Source organism: Fringilla coelebs, assembly GCF_963513975.1.
Source record: "Fringilla coelebs genome assembly, chromosome: 2".
Taxonomy (NCBI): domain Eukaryota; kingdom Metazoa; phylum Chordata; class Aves; order Passeriformes; family Fringillidae; genus Fringilla; species Fringilla coelebs.
In genome coordinates this window covers 14,830,794-14,850,232 of record NC_140029.1, presented here as the reverse complement: position 1 = coordinate 14,850,232, position 19,439 = coordinate 14,830,794, and the positions used below count along the sequence as shown (strand labels likewise).

General features: G+C 39.7%; 1 protein-coding gene across 1 annotated transcript in view; it reads left to right on the top strand.

Annotated features, from left to right (window-relative positions):
- Positions 1 to 19,439, top strand: part of PHEX (phosphate regulating endopeptidase X-linked) — a 93,689-nt gene that overhangs the window by 57,836 nt on the left and 16,414 nt on the right. The window contains exons 13-15 of the mRNA XM_084226697.1: positions 2,329 to 2,406; positions 4,030 to 4,133; positions 11,273 to 11,331. Of these exons, the coding sequence (XP_084082823.1) occupies positions 2,329 to 2,406; positions 4,030 to 4,133; positions 11,273 to 11,331 (241 nt within the window). The remainder of the gene's footprint in view (positions 1 to 2,328; positions 2,407 to 4,029; positions 4,134 to 11,272; positions 11,332 to 19,439) is intronic.

The following is a 19,439-nucleotide window of genomic DNA, read 5'->3' as shown; positions in this document are numbered from 1 at the left end:
AAACTACATATATTGTGGTAATGCCTTTTAAGTAACAAATGCAATAATATAGCATTTCCCCCTTATCTATTTATCTGTCTGTCTGTCTGTCTCACAAAATACAGACAGCTTTAGACATTGACAAAGCATCAAAGTACTAAAAGCAGCATTACCTTTTGAGGTTGCTTTCCAAAATCTCAAGACACACTCTGTTATTTACTAGGGTTTTATATAAACTTTATAGAAAATCTCCATAGTGTCTGACATTATTCTCATGCTTAGAAATCTCAGTCTCACAACATCAAATGTGAAAGTCACAAAGCAAATGATGAACTCCTGCAGAACATTTGAGATCCATCTGATTTGTTTAAGTAGCTGACTTAGCAGAAATTAAAACTGTTGGGTTTTGCTTTTTCCTTATACAAAGCTAGTTTTAACTAGTATTGAAACATGGGAAATGGTAAAGGAAATTTTCTGTTTCCTTGTGAAGTTCAGTCAGTTGGACCTGCCAACACCACCAGGAAAAATTTAGACACTCTTGATTACATACAAACTTGCAGATGAATCGTGCTCCCTTCCTGGCTTTTTATTCTCCCTCCCCACCACAGCCTTTAAAATATCGTGAAAGACTGCTGAACCTTCTGGCGAAGTGAGGAAACATTCTGTTGAGAGTTAATTTGGCTCATTTCATATTTGCCATTCAGCATTTTTCTTCCATTGCTTTTTTTATTACTAGGGCAATTTGCATGACAATGGGATCTTTCTTGCTTAAGAGATTGCCTGCTCCTGCTGCTAATTTCCTACCTGAAGTTGTTATCTTCTGTTTGTGACATCCTAATTATCTCAACCACAATTAATTGTGATGTCACAAATGGAGGTTTATAACTTTGGGTTGGAAGTGAGATTGAGAAATTGAAGGACTTTGAAGAAGAAAAGAGGCCTTTCTTCTTGAGAAATAAAAGAGGAGACAGGATGACTTTGGTTAAATGGAAGCAATCCTCCATCAGCTTTCTTCTGAAAGTTGTGCAACAGCTGGTTTTACGTCTTGCTGTATTTGAGTTCCAGCTGTATTGAGATGCTGTGAAGGGGAAAGGATACATGGAGGAATGGGACTCTTCCCTTAAGCAGTCAGTCCCTGCAGCAAAAAGGAAATAAAATTGTTGGACCCTAAAAAAGGCCCAAGCCCTGCTCATAGAGAGCAGGATGCAGGGTTGGTACGGTTGTGCTTGGTTTAAAGGCCAATCATTTATTGTTTTTAATATCTTGGGATATTAATCTGAATTTTGACATCAGAGTCTGATCACCATGGAGGAGCATTTTTTGAGGGGTGGAGGGAATTCCAAAGACTTATGGAGAAACTATATTCAGCATCCTGAAACATAAAAAATGAAAGTTTTGTGCTAACCTAGTCCATCATAGCTGTAATTTATCCTATTGACTTGTCACATTCCACTTCTTGGTATGTCATCTTATCTTTTTGTGTCCTTCTGCTTTTCTTCTGGAAGCTTGTTTCCACAGGATTCTGGGGGTCTGAGTGGCCTGCTGGTGTTTTTGTGAGGACATTACCAAGGCTGTTTATAAACTCCCACCATGATTTACAAAGTGGGAATGCTCACCTACAGCTTCTTCACACCGGACTGTTTGCGCAGGCTGTGCATAAACACTGGGAACAAGTCACGACTGAAAGAGGATTAATGAAAATTGAAGTGTCTTAACGCCTCTACTGGCATCAGGGAAAGAGCAAAGACTGCAGAGTAAGGGAGGGAAGCTGGATAACTGCACACAGATCAGTCCTGTGGTTTTCAGAAAGTGCAGCGTCCTTCAGAAAAGGACCCATCCTCAGGTGCAAATGGAAGTGGCCCTCGGTGGAAATACCAGGCTGCACTTGCTGGGATCAAGCTTGATTCACATCTGTGCATCAAATCTATTTTAGTAGTTGGATGTGTACCAGCTACTGTGCCATAGCAAAACAGGCCCTTTCCTGTTGTCCTTTGGAAAACATTGTCCAAACAGGCATTTGACCATCTGATTAACACAAAACCCTGTGGGGACAATCAGCTGTTGAGGCTTTGCACTCAGACACGTTGCTGTAAGTGCGCAGGAGCTCTGCAGGCAGTGACAGACCCACTGAGATAATCTGACAGCAGAATCTGGACCCTCTGCTTGTGATGCCAAACTCATTTGTGGCACCAAGTTTACCTTGTAGGCAGGTTGTTTTGAAGGTACATTGGGATGGTTCCAGAGAAGCATAATAATACCGAGTGGAAACTGAGCAAGAAAGAGAAAAAGCTGTATGCTGAGAAGTGGTTTTATCTATCAAAACTTTTTTTCTCTTTTTCTTTTTCAAAGGCAAAAGCAGTTATGGCGAAAGTTGGTTACCCTCAGTTTATAATGAATGACACATATATTAATGAAGACATCAAAACAGTAAGTGTCAGGCTCACAGCTTTATTCATTTATTGCAGCCATTCTTTGCTCTGTTTTGCTGCTGTCTAAAGTCAAAGCCAGTCTTTTGTTTCACATGCATCTGGACTTGTGCTTGCCTGGTTATTTTTATTTTATTTTTGTAGTGTGCTAGCTCTAAATTTTACCTAAATAGTCAATGCTGTTGTATCTAAGTGAGATCATGAGGCCTGCTGGCAGTAAAGTCTGCCTGGGTGCAAAGAACCTTCCTGCTATTAAGCATTTTAAAGGTTAAGCACACACTGTAATGGTTTCACACTTAGTTATAAAAATGGAACATACCAAAAACATTTTTTCTCAAAATAATGATTTTCAAAAATGCAATTTACCTCAGAATATCACAATTTAGGATGCCATATATAAGTTCTTCTCATATCTCCAGGCTGTGAATTTAATTTACAATTGATGTTTATAATCATGCAGGAGGTCCTAACCAATGTATAGACCTATTGTGCTGCCTGCTGGACAAAGATACTGTGTGGGGACTCCTTTCTGCCCCAGTACCTCTTCAGCCTAACTAAGGCAGGAAGGAAAAATAATGATAATAATGATAATGATAATAATGATAATAATGATAATAATGATGATAATGATAATGATAATGATAATAATAAATATTTTACTACTTTCCAACTGTGGCATGCATTTGATGAATTGTATTACTGAAAGTCACAGGCAAACCAGAAACACAAGTTCAATCCTGAAGCAGTAAAATACTGAGTGATCATCATCTTTGCCAGAGCACATGAACAAACACTAAACAGAGGCATCATTTATTGGGAGAACTATGTCCACCAGCCTAGTCCTGTCCAGGGAAGCTGTAGGGTGAGATGATGCAGTGAGCACAGTGCAATGAGACAGAGCATGTGACCAACTCCATCACTCAGTGCATGGCATCATTTGCTCAGATAAGTGGCAATGGCTGGTGAAAAATACATGTTAATCATGATTGCAAAGCCAAAGTTTACTTCCTCACAAATCCTAGAATTATTTTAAACTGATGACAGGGATTTATAACCTATTAACATCCCTTTTCCTTGCCTGTTTAGTTTTGTGTGTGTGAATGCTATTAGATTTGGAAACTTATGGAAGCATGGAGCCCTATGGCTGTAAATATTTAATGTTGTAGAAATCTCAGAAGGCACAGAATATGAAGTATTTTTTATAAAATGTAAAGCAAACTGAAAAAGGGACTCCATTACATTGTTGGAAGTGGTTTTAAAATGCACTTTTAAAAATAAAAGTAAGCCTACTTCCTCCTGGGAAAGAGGCTCTCTTAATAATAGCCATGGAAATGTGCAGACTGCAATCCACTGTTGGGTGCTTATGATTCCTTTAGCAGCACTCTGCACAGTGAAGATTTTTCTCAGTGTTCCAGACCCTTGTGCAGATCTGTTCAGCCACTGTTTTTTTTAACTAAGCTCATAAAATATTTATTCTTCCTACCAAGTGTGAAAATTTTACTTGCTTTGATAATCGCAAAAAAATTAGGTAATTATCTGATATAAAATAAAATTTCTGCTTGCTTTATGTCAGCTTTTGTTTCTTTGGACATGCTTTAAAAATGTCTGTGCTTTCTCGGTACAGCTGAAGTTTACAGAAAGCGATTATTTTGGCAACGTATTGCAAACTCGCAAATATGCAGCCCAATCTGATTTCTACTGGCTTAGAAAAGAAGTTCCAAAAACAGAGTGAGTAGACAAAAGGCAAATTTACATAATATTCTAACAATATTTTAACTTATTTAATTTATGTATTAAATACTGTTCTATATTAAGTTTAATAGAATTATGTTAACAGCAATATGGTATGCCACAAAAAGCCTATGGGCAAACTCCCATCATTCAGAAACTCCTGTGAATTTTCTTTTTGAAGGTATCCCTGTTCATATGCAGAGTAGTCACATGCTTGAAGCTTAATTTAATGAAAAAAGGGGTAATTGAATTGCAATTAAAAATGGATTATGTCTCCTGGCCACAGTTAGAGTTTGAAATGGTACAGCGGGGATTTATGAACTAAATTCTGTAGGAATGAAAACATAGTAAGAGATAATGCTATTATTAGTAATACAAATCAGCATTGTTAGTTACCTGCTGTTGATAGCAATGATACAGAATGAAGCGTAATTGAATCTACGTATGTTATTTTTATTTATTTGTAAATATGAGAGTGCAGATTGTGTCACAAACTGTCATAAAATACAGGAGAGAATCATTCTCTTTTCTTACTGGTGGGTAATCAAATCCTTAAAATGCAAATTAAAACCTAAGCAGAACTTAATTAGTCTAATCATGCTACTTAAAAATGACTTCTACACACAGACTTTGAAATCAGTGCCAGTGCTTAGCTCCAGTGGTTTTATTTCCTTAGGACTCCAGGAACCCTGCTCAAACTCAACCATGACTTGTTCTGGGGGTGGCTCTGAGCTGTCCATGAGGCAGGGGGACAAACTAACATTGCTTGTGGTTGAAGTGTTTTAATTTGGCCCTGTGTGTTCAAGGCATTATTTATAGCTTAGATTTAATTGTGAATTTTGCCCTCTCATCACAGCTTTCTCTGACATTGCACTGCTCAGCCCCAGGACATGATTTTAGGGGTTTTCCTCGATGTCAGGACTAGAGCATGATGGTGTGTTCTCTTTAGGACAGCAGCTTCAAGGGAGCAGTGGGACAGTACTGGCCTCTCTATAGCAATGTTCAGCCTGGGGCAGCCAGCACTGATGCAGACCCTGCAGACTCTGGGCACAATGGGAAAGCTCCCCTGTGAGGAAATCCAGTGGTAGGCACAATGGGAAAGCTCCCCTGTGAGGAAATCCAGTGGTAGGCAGCCCCTGACTCCAGGACTGTAGTCTGAGAGCTGTCACATGGGTATGCTTAAAAAATGAAAGTGTTATCCAGTTGCCCTCTACAAGATTGAGCACTTCTCATGCCTGTCTTTACCTTCTTATTCCCAGGACTACATAATAGCCAGCCCCTCATCACCTTTGTAGCTCTTTTCTTGTCAGCCCTCAGAGCACATTCAGGCCTGGGGGATGCCAGTTTGATTTCTGGTCCCTTCCCTTTGTTAGCACAGCTCTTTGCTCTGCCTTCTGCGGGGCTGGAGGTAATCTCCACCTGAGCCCTGGCAGGGAGGGATAATTAGGGCTCCTGCTGGGATATTATTCTGTCTCTGCAACTGTTCAGTGATAGAAAAGGGCTCTGAAAGTGGTGTCACTCTGCCTGCTGAGGGACACCAAGGCACAGAGTCACTGCTGCCTCCAGATTTTTTTTTTTAAATTTATTTAAATAAACTAATAACTCCCACTTACCAGTCTGAGGCATCTCAAAAATGTTCTCAAAAATATCAACCAATTTTTAGCTACTTCCCGCTTTTAAATCATCATACTCCACTGCTTTCTGATGCTTTTGCCTTCTTTTTTTCTCTCATTTTTCTGTTTTTGGTTTTTAAACTCTTACATTTCATATAACTCCACAGAATTTTTGATGAGGCTTGGTGCTATGTTAATAGCTAATTACCCTTGGGTTTTTGTTTCTATTTGTTTCATTTCTTCTTTTCCCTAGTTTAGTAGCTTTTAGCATAACATTTGTATTTTGAGATGGATAAGATCATCAAAGCTGTGGACCAAAAAAGATAAATAATAAAATTAGAGCTTAAGGAAATAAAATAAAAGTTGCAAATTTTATACCCAAAAGGTAAAACTGTATATTCTTTTAGCAGACAGTCCATGTTTCTCAATAATTATTTCAAACTGGAATAATTTTCCTCAGCTAAATGTGAAATTAAAATGATAGTTCAAAGCACCAGGGGAAAGATCACCAGGGCATGGGCAGAGATGGGAGATGCAAGACAAAGCAGTTGGATAGAACAAGGGGGAATACAGATAACAAAGTGGAAAAGAATTGTTTTGGAAATTCAACAGTTTTTAATTTAGACAAAAAAAGGAAGAAAAACCCTAAATCAGGAGTAATTATAGAAATCTTTGTTCTCTCTTCTGGGGCCAGGCTCCCCTGGGGACACCACGGCTCTGGGAGATGTCACTTGTGCTCAATGCCAGCTGCCAGCCCCACAGCTGGCTGGGGAGGTGACTGTCACCTTCACAGCTGGCTCTAGCCAACAAGAAAAAAGTGCTCAGGTATCAGTAGAGAGAAAAATGAAAGGGATTTGTGCAGGAGAGGAGGAATTTGGTGCACAAACAAGCACAGGTCAGGCTGAGAGGGCCCAGGGGAGAGTCTGGAAGGGCAGAGTGGGAGGGTGGGCACCAGGTGTGAAGACAATCATCATAAGCCAGGTGAGGTACAGCAGGGGCAGAGGAAAGTGAAAGGCAGTACAGGGGAAGTGATGGCCATGGGAAGGGAAAAATGAAGGAGAGTCAGGGTTTTAGTTGCATTTGCCTGTCCATCCATGGAGTCACACACATTCATACACACAAATACACGCCTGCACCTTTTAATCAGAGATAGAATCTGTCCTTCTTAACACTGATATCATACTTGAAAATAACAAACTATCAGAGGACTTCTTGGCCACACCACTTCATTGTAGTTCATCTTTCTCCTTTGAAGTCAGCACATAATCTAAGATTTTTAGACCTGGCCAAATCTTTCTCCATTTTTCACTGGACTTTCAGAGCTGGGGATGTAGATGTCTGGTATCCCAATAAGAGAATACAAAAGAAGGATGCTATGAGAGGATTCTGGGGTCTCCTGCAGGACTTATCCCTGTTTTTCTTGACCACACACTATTGTGTGTAAGCCCTGGCTATTGGTTTGCCCCAAAGGAGGGCAGCTCTGAGGGGTTCTGGGTTGGATACCTCTAAGGATGGTGTAAAAGCTCCTTCTGCCAAAAGGGAAAAGCAGCCATCAAAAACACTGGGCAGGCTGTTGTCTGTTGGAGAGATGCTGCTGGAAATTGTGTGGCTGGGATGTGCCCTGCAGAGGAGGCTGGAAAGGAGCCTCCTGGAGCCTCTTCCTGGTCTTTGAATCTCATTTAAAGCAGTGATGTGGCCCTGAAGTCTGGGCCCAGCCTTACCATCCTGGCTGCTTGTCCATTCCTAAGGGAGACAGATGGCAGCCTGGCCTGGGATAATAATCTCTTTCTACTTGGGAAAATACATAAGAGACTAACATGAGAAGAGGAACTACAATTTTGAAACTCACCTTGACGGTTGCCTCCCATACAGAAGTTTTTTCTACATAGTGTTTTCTTTGGAAGACATTTTCCAGCTTCCAGAAACTTTGTACAGCTTTTCACTTCTAACCAGCTTAATTCTTTGTATATTCACAAGTTCATTTTCTTTGTTTACCTGATTATTTATTTTTTATTTCTTACTTTGAACAGCAAACCAAATTATTTCTTCCAACTCCAAAAACTGGGGATCAATTTGCAAATTCCGTTTGTGCTGTACAGAGAATTAACTAAGCTAATAAGCTTTTTTCTGTGTTGTAAATGTTCCTAACCATCCCTGTTCATGAATGGCAATGTAGCACACCGTACTCTTAACACAGAAAATATCAGAGGAAATTTCAGCCTCAAGAACACAGACTAAGAGAGTTTCTGCCCCAATTGCTATCTCAGTGGGGCATTTCACATTTTATTTCTACAAGAGAAATCTCAACCTTACAAGTGTCAACTCTGCAGAATTAGGTTTTGACTGCTGCAGAAGTAGATAGGTACTGCTACAGGACATCATTCAAAGCTGTCCCCTTTTCACAAACTTGTAGCAAATGAAAACAGTGTAAACAGTTCTAGAATTTTTATTTATTTACTTTGTAATTAATAAGAGCTTGAAATGTGTAATGCCTTTCTTTTTTTCCTATCCTTCTGTGAGTAGATAGAGCACACAGAAATTTTAACCAGACCTAGAGCAAATGCTCACGGAATCTGACTTCAAACAGGAATGGGAGAGTTATTTCTAAATTTGCTTCACCTTAAAATTTAACAGCAGCAGCTATTTATTACACCCCTTCATGTTGTAATTTGGTGTGTTATGAGTTAAGGACTGTCCCTGAAGGTTCAGCCATTTCAAGGAGCTCACTGAAAGAGCATGGCAGAGGAGAAGTAAGTTGTTCTGCTAGTCTGGATGGAAGCAGTCTTGGTTATTGCTACTCTTTTGTGGAAAATACTTCCTAAATCTTTTTGAGAGGGTTCAGAATGGTACAACAAAATGCTGGACTAGAAATATGCTTCTTGGTGAATGTCAAATATTAAATACTCTGCTTGTTACTAGAGAGCTCTCATTCTTCCTGACTCCTCAGTATGGCTGCTAAGTGTTCTCTTCCTAACTGCTTAACAGCATATTGAATTCCATACAGGGTCATTCTGGAGGCCTTGTTGTGAAGGAGCAATTTGGAAAGAACTGAGCTCAGTTTTGCAGTGGGAAAATCAAGGCAGCTCTCAGCCTTGGGCTCATGCTAAGCTCAGCAAACAGGGTGGGCTCTGCAATTCTGGTGGTAGATCATGAGAAAAGCAGCAGCCTCAGGACAGGGGTGCTGTGATATGTCTTCACCTGCCAGCTACAAGTCTATGAGTCCATAGGTATGAAAGTATCACCAGAGGATGGTGTGAAGCCCTCCCTCAGTAAACAGGGACCAAACGTCACCAGCGTGCACTGCTGCTCTTGGGCAGACTGAGGTGCTGCTGTGGGGACAAGCACCTGCATCACCAGCCCCTCAGCCAGGAAGAACAAGTGCAAACTTGGGTTGTTAGAGAGCTGCCTCTAGCCCAGAGCTCTTTGCTGCTGCTTTGGTGGTTCCTCTCTGCAGCTGGCTGTGGTAAGTCCCCCCAGAGGATGGAGAGAAGAGGCACAGCACATTAATCTGTTTTGAAGTCTCAGGCCCTTGATCCTCTGACTGGAAATAAAAGGCTAAGAGGAATTTGCAAAAAAGGGAGCATTTTCTATCCCAGAAGCCTTTTTCATGCTTAAAAATTGCTGTTTGAGAACAGAAAGGCCATTGTAAGCAGAACAAGCCAAGAGGGTGAGGTGCCAGTCACAACACCATGTGTCTTTGCTCAAACTTACAGTAAAATAGAAATTGAAGTCTTGACTCTTTCAGATGGATTTTCTCCTTGTCAAAAAAGGGACAGTCCTCCAGATTTACAGCTAAGCATGGAGCACCGGTCCCAAGGCATAAATGTCAGGCTTGCATCCTTCAGAACAGTTCAGCTGGTTGCTGCTGTGAACAAACATCAAATTGAAATGTAGTTAATTAAGCCCCTAATTTTTTTTATTTGACCCGTCACCATATACATTCTTTCTTCAATTTTCCATTATCTCACTACATTACCTCTAATATTTAATCTTCTTATTATGAAGAAAGAAGAAAATAGACCAGAAAACAACCTCCCCCTGCTCCTCCCCTTCACAATCTCCTAATAAACAAAACAGGGAGAGTTATCTCTGACAATTAGAGCCTGTAATGTAATGGATGGTTAAAATATGTACATGACATCACTCTTTTAGCCTTCATTTATTAGTTTTTCTAGTTGATGTACTGCAAAATAAGCTGCTCAGCTTGGAGAACAAAAAAAGCAGTTACATTTATTGATAAAAGACAAAATGCTGCCATTTTTGAACTCTCCCCTTTGTTACATGGTTTAATTGAGGACATCAGCTGTCAGAAAAACAGTCAGGATCTGCAGATGATCTTTTATTAATGGGGCTATTTAAAAGCATGAATTGTGTATACATTGTCATTGATATCACATATTTTCCATATTCTGATAGATCTTCATTTGAAAGATCTTACTCATTGTTTTGCAGGTCCTTTCTCTTCTCTTTAAAAGAAATTTTCCAAAGCAATTACTTTGCATTCACATGACTTTTTATAAAACTTTTGAGTAATATTTTGCTAATGACATCAGGATGTTCCTGTTTGAACATTTACTAGAGTTGCTTCTAAGTTATTATGAGCTAACCACTAATTGTCGTCACCTTTATTTCTTTAACCAAATTTCTCCCTTATAAAATCACAGAGTGAAATTCTGGGCTCACTGAACTCAGGGTTTCATCTGAGGGGATCTTGCTGAAATGAGTCAAGATTTCCCATTCTTATGGTTGAAGCCACTGTCAATATAGAGGAGCTTAGGCTGAGGAGATTCATTTGCTATTCATAGAATCATAGAATATCCTGAGTGGGAAGGGACTCACAAGGATCATCAAAGTCCAACTCCTGTTCAAATCTTGGGTTTCTTCCTGTACATATGAGGAACCAAACTATGAGAAGAAATGCCTGGCAAGAGGTCTGCTTGTTTAGGATGGTCATGTTCATTGCATAGGGTACAGAACATGAAGCTGTTTATTTTGAATTTACATTCCCAGAAATGATCTGTTTATGTTGCTGGCATAATCCTAATTTTTCAAGTAGTTGTTCAGCAAAGCCTCTACAGCCACTTTACTTGTTTTAAAACGCTCTTCTCTAATTCCAGCATGGAGTTCCTCCACACGTGTTTGAAAGACACCCAGGAGAGTTTCCACAGCTGCTGTCTGTGTTGCAGCCTCTTCTGGGTGAATTTTGTTTCATCAGCATGGCTGGCCTCACAAGCACAGTGGCCACTTAAAAATTAAACAGATCACATGATAGGGACACTAAGAATTGCTCCTGTTGGGCATTTATTGACTGTATGCAGTTAAAGTCATTAAACAATGAACTTCAATGTTCTAGAAAGTATAGGTAGCATGTACTGAAATGGAGAAATAATTAAACTTTAATGTATCTTAAGTCCTTAATGTTTTTGCTTTCTCCTACTGAGTTCAATTTTTATCTTTGCTCCTTTGATTCATAATGGTGAATGCCAATGTACTGACAGACAATTTCTTTTGTTCTTACTACAGGTGGTTTACAAGCCCAACTACTGTAAATGCTTTTTATAGTGCATCTACCAACCAGATCAGTGAGTATCTTCCTTCTGATCCTCCTTATAGAGTGCTTGTTTGGGAATGTATGTATCAAGCTTCAGATAAAAGCTGTACCTGTTGTGTTGCTTGTGACTGAAAATTAAAAGTTCAAACTTGGTAATTCAGCTGTGAGACTTAAGTGTGTGTGTGTGTGTGTGTGTGTGTGTCATTGTGAAGGATAGCTTAAATCACTTTTATTAAAGCCTAATGTTTCTATCTTCCGTTTTCTGTAGCACAAACGTGTAGACACATCTCCATAAATACACAGTGATAGCAGTTCTGTCCTCTAGTATTGACACATATGTAACAATAAATGTGACTAGAGCAGACTGTGATATAGACCAGAAAACATAAGAAGGTGTATCCAGTGGATTTGTTCAATGCCTTCAAGGACAAGGAGTGATATCTGTAGTTAACTGAAAATTCTTACCTGTATGTGCAGTACTACCTGTCTGATTCTAATTTTTTTTACTGGTTGTTCTTAGACAGCATATATTCTAGTGTGGAAACAAATAAGGTAAAAAAGCTGAGTTTTTCAATGATGTGTTATGAGTTTGAATGTTCCCATTTGAAATTGTCTAACAGGCTTTAAAATTCTGTACCAGTCTGTGTGCAACAGTATTACCTTTACCCTGGCAATTCTCTTTGCTCTTATTAGCTTTGCATGTTAAATCAGCCTTCTTTGTCTGTGCTGTTAGGGTTTGGAAAGTGGCTACCACCACTTCTGTGGTCTCAGTCCCCAGATTCAGGCCCTCAAAAATTGCTGATTCCCCATTTTTCTCCTGAATCTCTTTTGGTTGCAGAGAGAAAGGCCCAAAGTTAATGTATGGCACTGAAGAAGGTATAGCAGAGAACTGGCAGTTTGAGTCTGCTGGTATTTGCTTCTACCAATTTCTGTAAGCAGTTTTGCCTTCAAACCACTCATACATTTTTTTTGTGTCTAAGTGATCTCATTTTTAAAGCACGTATAATAATTAGGAAGTTTTTTTGATTAAAATTAGTGCTAGATTTAGATAGCTCTGTCTTAATTGGAGGGCTGCCATCATTAGGCAGTCACATTTTTGCTGATCATCTGAGGGAGCATTGGCTGAGGTGGTCACAGCTCTGAGGTGCCCCTGAAGCTGCTCTTCCTCCAGCCACCACTGGCTAGAAAGGTTTTGTGTGAGTGGAGAGGAAAATGAGAACCATTGCTGTTATACCTTCTTTAATATTGGGTTCTTTCAAATTTGAGCAGTGCTCAGCTGTCCCAGCCTCTCTGCCATGGCACATGAGAGAAAACTGTGATGAGAGGCTGGAGCCACTGAACATTTCACACTTGCTGTGTCTGAAAGAGTCAGGAGGCAAAAAAGAGGCAGTTGTCAAATGTAACCCATCAGCCATGGGCATAGAGGCAATTGTATTTTCTATATCATAACTGCTGACCTCCTTCTTCTGCTGGCAAGCCACCTGGAAGTTTGGACAGTGCCACTGACTCTCAGTCCTTTTAGGACTGTCTGAAAGGGGAAAAGGGTTTAGGTGGCTCTTTCTGAACAAAATCCTCTCCTACTTGGACTCAGAGAAAGGCACAGTACTGTCTGGCACTGCTGGCTGCTGTTTTTTATGGGGCAAGAGGCCCTGGGTGATGTGGGAGGAAGATTCTCTGGTAGAAGTTGCTGATAAACATTTGACACATCACTGCTGATTTCCCATTAGTGCTGCTGGGGAAGAACTGCTACCTTACTTCTTTGCAGCTCTGTTTTCAGTAGTAATCTGTACGAAGTTCTGGGGGTTGTTAACGTGCCACAAGAACTGCAGCATTTTTAAAGATGTTAAACAACAGAAAAAAGTTCAAGAAACCAGAGTTATTTGAGAATAAGGATATAGCTTGAACTCTAGCAAGTTAGATGTAAAATTGTGATACAGCAAGCCCAGAAAGATTTAATGGACCAAATTTCTAGTAGCATAAGAACCAATAAAACCTTTTTGTCAAATTCACTGAGAGAGGAGAGTCTCTAAGGCATAAAAATAAGATAATTCTTTGTGTTTAAAGAGTTTGGGAAGTTCTAATTCTGGAACTTGTTCTTGTGAGAGGTAAGTCCCAGAACTTGTTTAAAATTTAGTGTCAATAGAAGGGACTTTAGAAGAAATTCATACAATGAACTGTGAAAAATATAAGGACCAGATAATATTCTTCCAGGTATTTCAAAGGAACTTTGACAAAAAATTTCCAAACAACCAGCTTTGATGTATAGCCTATAACTTATAGTGGCCTCAGCGCAGAAAGAGTAGGTGTGACAAGTATCAAATCCTATTTTTCAAAAGACAGTTCAGAGGAATCTGCATAACAAGTCATTTTAGCCTTTATATAAAGGAATCTGGTTGTGATCACAACATGATTGAACAAAGAGAATAAATAAGCATATGATATAACAGTGAAGAGTGAACACGAGAATGTGAGATGTTTTTTGATTTTTCTTTTAGAAAAAAAATCATGCTTTCTTGATCTACTAGAGGGTTTTTTTAAATTCAGAAAGCAAGTAGGTATGCTTGATACAATCATATGCTTTTTTCCATAGAACACTATTGATGAGGTTCTTTCCCAATGCTAATAACTGAAAATTGTCATGGGACAAGAAAGAAATTATTTCATAAATTAATGACTGGTTAGAATAAGAAAAGGAGGTAGGAACCTCCTATGCAAATAGTTGGAGGGGTGTGTTGTGAAGGTCTGTGCTGCTCACTGCATTGGCAGATGAATGAAAAGAGGGTGTTTTGTTCTGTACAAGAGAACAGAGGGACATAAACCCCATCCAGGAGGACAGTTCCCTCTGCTGCTGGCTGCTGGAAGGTAGAAATGTGTGCTAGCAGAAGAATTACCTCACAGGTAGTTGCCTGAAACTCTTTCCCTTCACATCTACAACTGATCACTCCTGTAAATGAGTGAATGGACCAGGTATCCTCTTCACTATCTGCTTGAGTGTCCCTGCTCTTCAGTGAGCAAACTGGACTTTATTGTCTTCCAGGCCCATCCATTTTTGTTCTTTATACATGAGTTTAATAAGAAGAATTTGAGAAATAAGAATTTTAAAATGTGTAATAGAATTTGATTATGGAAAGTAGTTTCTATGCAAACTGGAAAATCCCCGCTTCCAAAATATGATTCTAAAAATTAGGACCATTAGTTTGGAAATGGAAATTTACTGTGTGAGGATATCAGCAAAACTCCAGCAACTCCAAACTTGATCAGTCACTGGAGGCTTCTTGAAAAAGTTTAGAGAAAAAGAACCATCAGTGCCTTGACCCATGGATTCTGAAAAGGAGCGATCATCAGGTGCCTGCACAAGGGAAGAGGAATGAGGATGTCCTGAGCACTTCTGAGCTTTAGGCAGCTCAGCTGCTTTTGCTTTCTGTGTTCAGAGCACAGGGACGTTTCTGACACTCCTGATGGAAGGATCACAAATTCTTCTCTCTCTGCAATCTGTATCACTGACATAAATATTGGAATATCCATGCAAGTCCATGTGATCTTCATATACAGGCAGGCTGTTAGTGTTTTTAACTTGACTGCTCAGTTACTTGGAAAAAAGGTCTTGTTCCACTAAAAGAGAAAATTAATAGAGAATAGAAACTAGGTGATTTTAAAAATTACTAGATTTGGGAGAATTTAGCAAATCTTGCATATGCAGTAGATGTACCAAATTTTTCTGTCTTTTAGTGCAAACACTTTTGTGTTTGGTGTTGCTTTGTTTCATTTTCATAGCTAAACTATTGATAGTTTGAATGACCAATTATTCTATTAATATTTCCAAAGGAGAGATAGGTAGCTGCATCAAGGTGAGATGTGCTGCAAAGAGCAGAGTTAAAAAATATGTTACATATTTATCTTAATATTATACAAGTTTACTCCTGATGTTCTCTGTATGTGAGTTTTATTGATTTATTTTCTCTTTTTCCATAATTCAAAGTGTCTTAGAGGAACCACTATGCATGTTTATAATGGTTGTTAATTATTTTTTAATCCTAGTTTGGATAATTTTTCAATTTTCTGTGCATTTGCTCGTCAATTTCCCCTTTAATTATAGGTACTTAACAAGGACAACAGGTATGTGTCATTGCCTTTAGAGTCTCAAAATGTATCTAAGTACACTTCATATCATCTAAGCAGCATGAATACTATCTTTTTAATTATCATAATTGGAACACCAAAACCAATTTCTAAAGGATCAGTTTATTTTAATGCACTCTAGAGCAGTCAACAAATATGTGCTGAAAATAGACACAAGCGATGATCGAAGTGTGCCAGCATACTTCTGTTCAAGAAAAGGTTTTATTTCATTACAGCACTAAAATATTAGCCTTTGAAAGTGTTAAGGACAAAAGAGAACTGTTCATCAGACATTTGGTGTGTTTTGGATTTTTTTTTAAGTGTAAATATGTATGCCTCTAGAATATATAAAAATAGTCACACTTGTGGGCTGTGAACAATAATGAAAGGGAGATTTACAGTGAACTGAGGCAAAGATAAGCAATGCACTCATGAGGTGTAAGCTTGAATAGATGTACTGGATAATTAATGTTGATATTATCTAAGTTTATATCCATGCTTCTAAGTCATTTGTGCTGCTACTGCAGTTCTCTAGTGAAAGTCAAGAGGCCTCTTTAGAGAGAGGCCTCAATACACGTTACAGGAGGCAGATATGATCTGCAACAGAGTTTAAAAATTGCGTTCAAATTAGCATCCACAGAGAAAACCACAGATGAGAGCTCCTATTAGCCAATAAGTATCATCTTTACAGGAAGCATCACACAGATATTGGTGCTGGCAGCTCGCTGGTGCTGGGAGTTGCAGGGGAGAACTGTTATCTTGCCAGGAGCCAGGGAAGTGCTGGCAAAGAGCACCTGGTGCCATGGCCAGGACAGGATGAGGGGAATGTGCACAGGGCATTTTCTCTTCCCTTAAGAACTGGGCTATTTGGAAGGTTATTGATGAAGCATTTTCAAGTGTGCCATTAGTTTCCTGGAGGTTAATGAACTTAACAGATTTGGACTGAACACTTTCTGAGCCCAGTTATTAAGTAAGCTTTAAGTGTCTTAAGTGAGCCCTCATTTTCAATTCTCCTGATTTACTAAAGACCACTATTCTCCTTTATTTAACCATGGTGCATGATCCTTACCTCCATTCTTTATTTTTCCTTTCTAAAATTCCCATCTATCTATGAATGTATAAAATAGAAGAACTTGTTCTTTATTCTTCTCCCCCAGCCCCCATTCCTTCACCCTGGGGAATCCACTGAGGCTTTTTCCTCATTAAATAAAGATTTAGGTTTCTTGTAAAACAGATGTTTTCACATTTCCTACTCCCTTAGCAGACAGTACTCCTTGGCACCTTGCAAACCACATCATGTTTCTCCTCATGTTACCCCACTGAGGTTGGTAAACACCAGGTTCTCTCTTTTTCATGAGTAGAAAAAAGCCTCTTGTCAGAGGAAGGAGAAACTGAGCCAAGAATTGAAGCAGAAGCTGCAGAGTCCTCTGCTTTAAGACCATTATTTCCTGGTATCTCTTTAATGAATTTATTCACTGAGTTCTTAATAAAATTAAGCTTTGTGTTCAGGCATTGCATGGAACAGTTACTCTGCCTTACACAATTGATATTTTCTGTCCTTGCACAATTTTTGTTTTCGGTCCTCTTTGTTCACAGGATAAAACTTGAAATAAGGTATGATTCAGGTCCCTGTAATGACAGACAATTTGGTCTCTGTCCCCTACATATGGGTGCTCAAAGCTGTTTGGGTGTCTCAAAGTATCTGAAAGCAATGTGTTTTTTCTCTTGTGTTTTATCTGAGATAAAACTTGCAGGAGCCCCTTGCCATTGAGACTGACAGCTAGACCCCCAAACATCAAAACCATCACTGGGATGAGATTCAGTGGTTCAAACAGAAGTCTGTGGAACCATTTTAAACAAATTTATCCTGCCCTTTGGGCTGTTTTTAGACAACTAACCAACATCCCAACAGTCTTCATATTTAATTCCTTATGTGAACTCAATATTCTTTGAATATTCTTTGACTAACTGACCAGCAGTTAGTCTTCTGCTTCTATCTTATCTCTTTAAAACTCTACATCTGAATTCATTCAGTGAATGAATGTGCTTTGAAAAAAACAAGTTAGAGCTTTTGAACACATCTGAGGACTGCCAGCACACCAACTGGCAGAGTACCCTGTTCATCACCCAGGTTAGCACAGCTGTCTCCCATATCTGTTACTTATCTGTGGGATTCACTAGCCTGACAGAAGTTGCTTAAAACAAAGCAACCTCATTATTGGAAGTTATAAATGCACTAACTTGGAGTAAGGCTTTTCCTTGCTCAGTCAAAACCAGCATGCAATATAACTGAATAATGTAAGTGAACTATACAATTTGAATTCACATTTAGACTTGAACTCCAAATTTCCTTGTGATTTGGTGAGTCTTCTCATGTTTTTGGTTTCATTCATCCATTATTGCTCTGCATTTTTTAAGGGAATTATCAGATCAAATGAAGTTATTTGTAACTTCTTGGTAAACTAGCAGTATTATACTGAGGTAAGGGTATTCATCTGCAAAGTGTGTATAATAATACCAGAAGGTATTAGCTAGGATTTATTGATGGTAAAGCCCCTGTAAAAGTGAAGAAAAAGAAAACACCTTGAAATTTTAAATACATCCTGACAAGCTTTATAGCACCTTGCTGGAGAGAGATGCTGAAAATGACATCACAGATAAAATGAAGATAGAAACCTTTAATTACATTAAAAGTAGTCCTGTGCAGGCAGAGTTCTGTCAGAGCTTCAAGATCAGTGTAAATTCAGAGTGAAATATTTGAAGTGAGCCAGGTGTTGGCTCCACTGCTTGAGGTGCCCCTGCATTCCAGAGGAGTAAGGTGGCCAAGGGGAAAGCTGAAGAGTCACTGTGCCAGACACAGGGGTTTGGAAAGCCAAAAGCCCCCCTAGAGATGAATCTGACAAGGGGTGTGAAGAAACTTTTCTGCAAGTGTAGCTGCAGCAGCAGCAAGTGGAGGGAGAATGCAGTGCTGAATGAGGCAGGGGACCTGGTAACAGGAGATTTACCCTTCGTGGAGGAGGAGTAGGTTAGGGAATGTTGGAATACACTGGGCAAGCACAAGCCCATGGACTCTGACAGGATGCACCTACAAGCTCACAACATCATCATGAGGCCACTCTTGGTAATCTTTGAAAGGTTGTGGTGACTGGGGGAGGTTCCTGAGAACTGGAAGAAAGCAAATGTCACTCCTATCTTCAGGAAGGAAGATCTAGGGAATTACAAGCCAGGCTCACAACAGTCCCTGTGTACATGATAAAGTAAATCCTGGGAACAGTTTCTCTGACCAGCTTTCTGCATTGAGATTACTAGCTCAGTGGAGGACAAGAGAGATGTGAAAATGATTTATTCTTTAGAAGGAATTTCAGCACTGTCTCCCCTGACATGCTCAAATACCAACTGCTGAAGAATCAGCCACTCGAGCAGATGGTCAGGTGCCCTGAAAACTCCTCGAACTGCTGGGCTGGAAGGGCTGGGATCAGAACAGCTGGTCCCTAGCGTGGTGGGATCAGTGGCACAAAGTCCATCTTGAGGATGGCCTAGCCTGGCTGTCCCACCTGGCCAGCAGTGAGAGGCATGGATGTAGGGTAGCAGTGCTGTTGTGTGACAGCCTGAGCTCAGCTGTGCACAGAGCAGTGCTCTTGGGACGTGTGACACCAGTGCCCCTCTCAGAATGATGCTGCAGCTCAGTGGCATTGCTCCAAATTTAGGTAGGTTTTAAGAAGGTAGTCAGAGCAGATTCTGCACATCCAGCAGATGGATTTGTGTGGGGTCTGTAATAAGATAACACAGTTTTCTTCCTGTGTGCTGTTGGTGAGTAATAGCCTTGGGTGTAGACTCTGGGCCTGCATTTGAAATCTAGTGTATAAAGAGGGAGACTGTCAGCCTGTATCTCTCTTCTGGAGCTGTGTAGAGGGAGACAACTTTAAAAGATGCACAACACAGGCTAAATTTGTGGTCAAGTGTTAGCTCAAAATACATTCCCACTGCCTGTATCTATTCCTTAAGATGTGAAATTCCCTG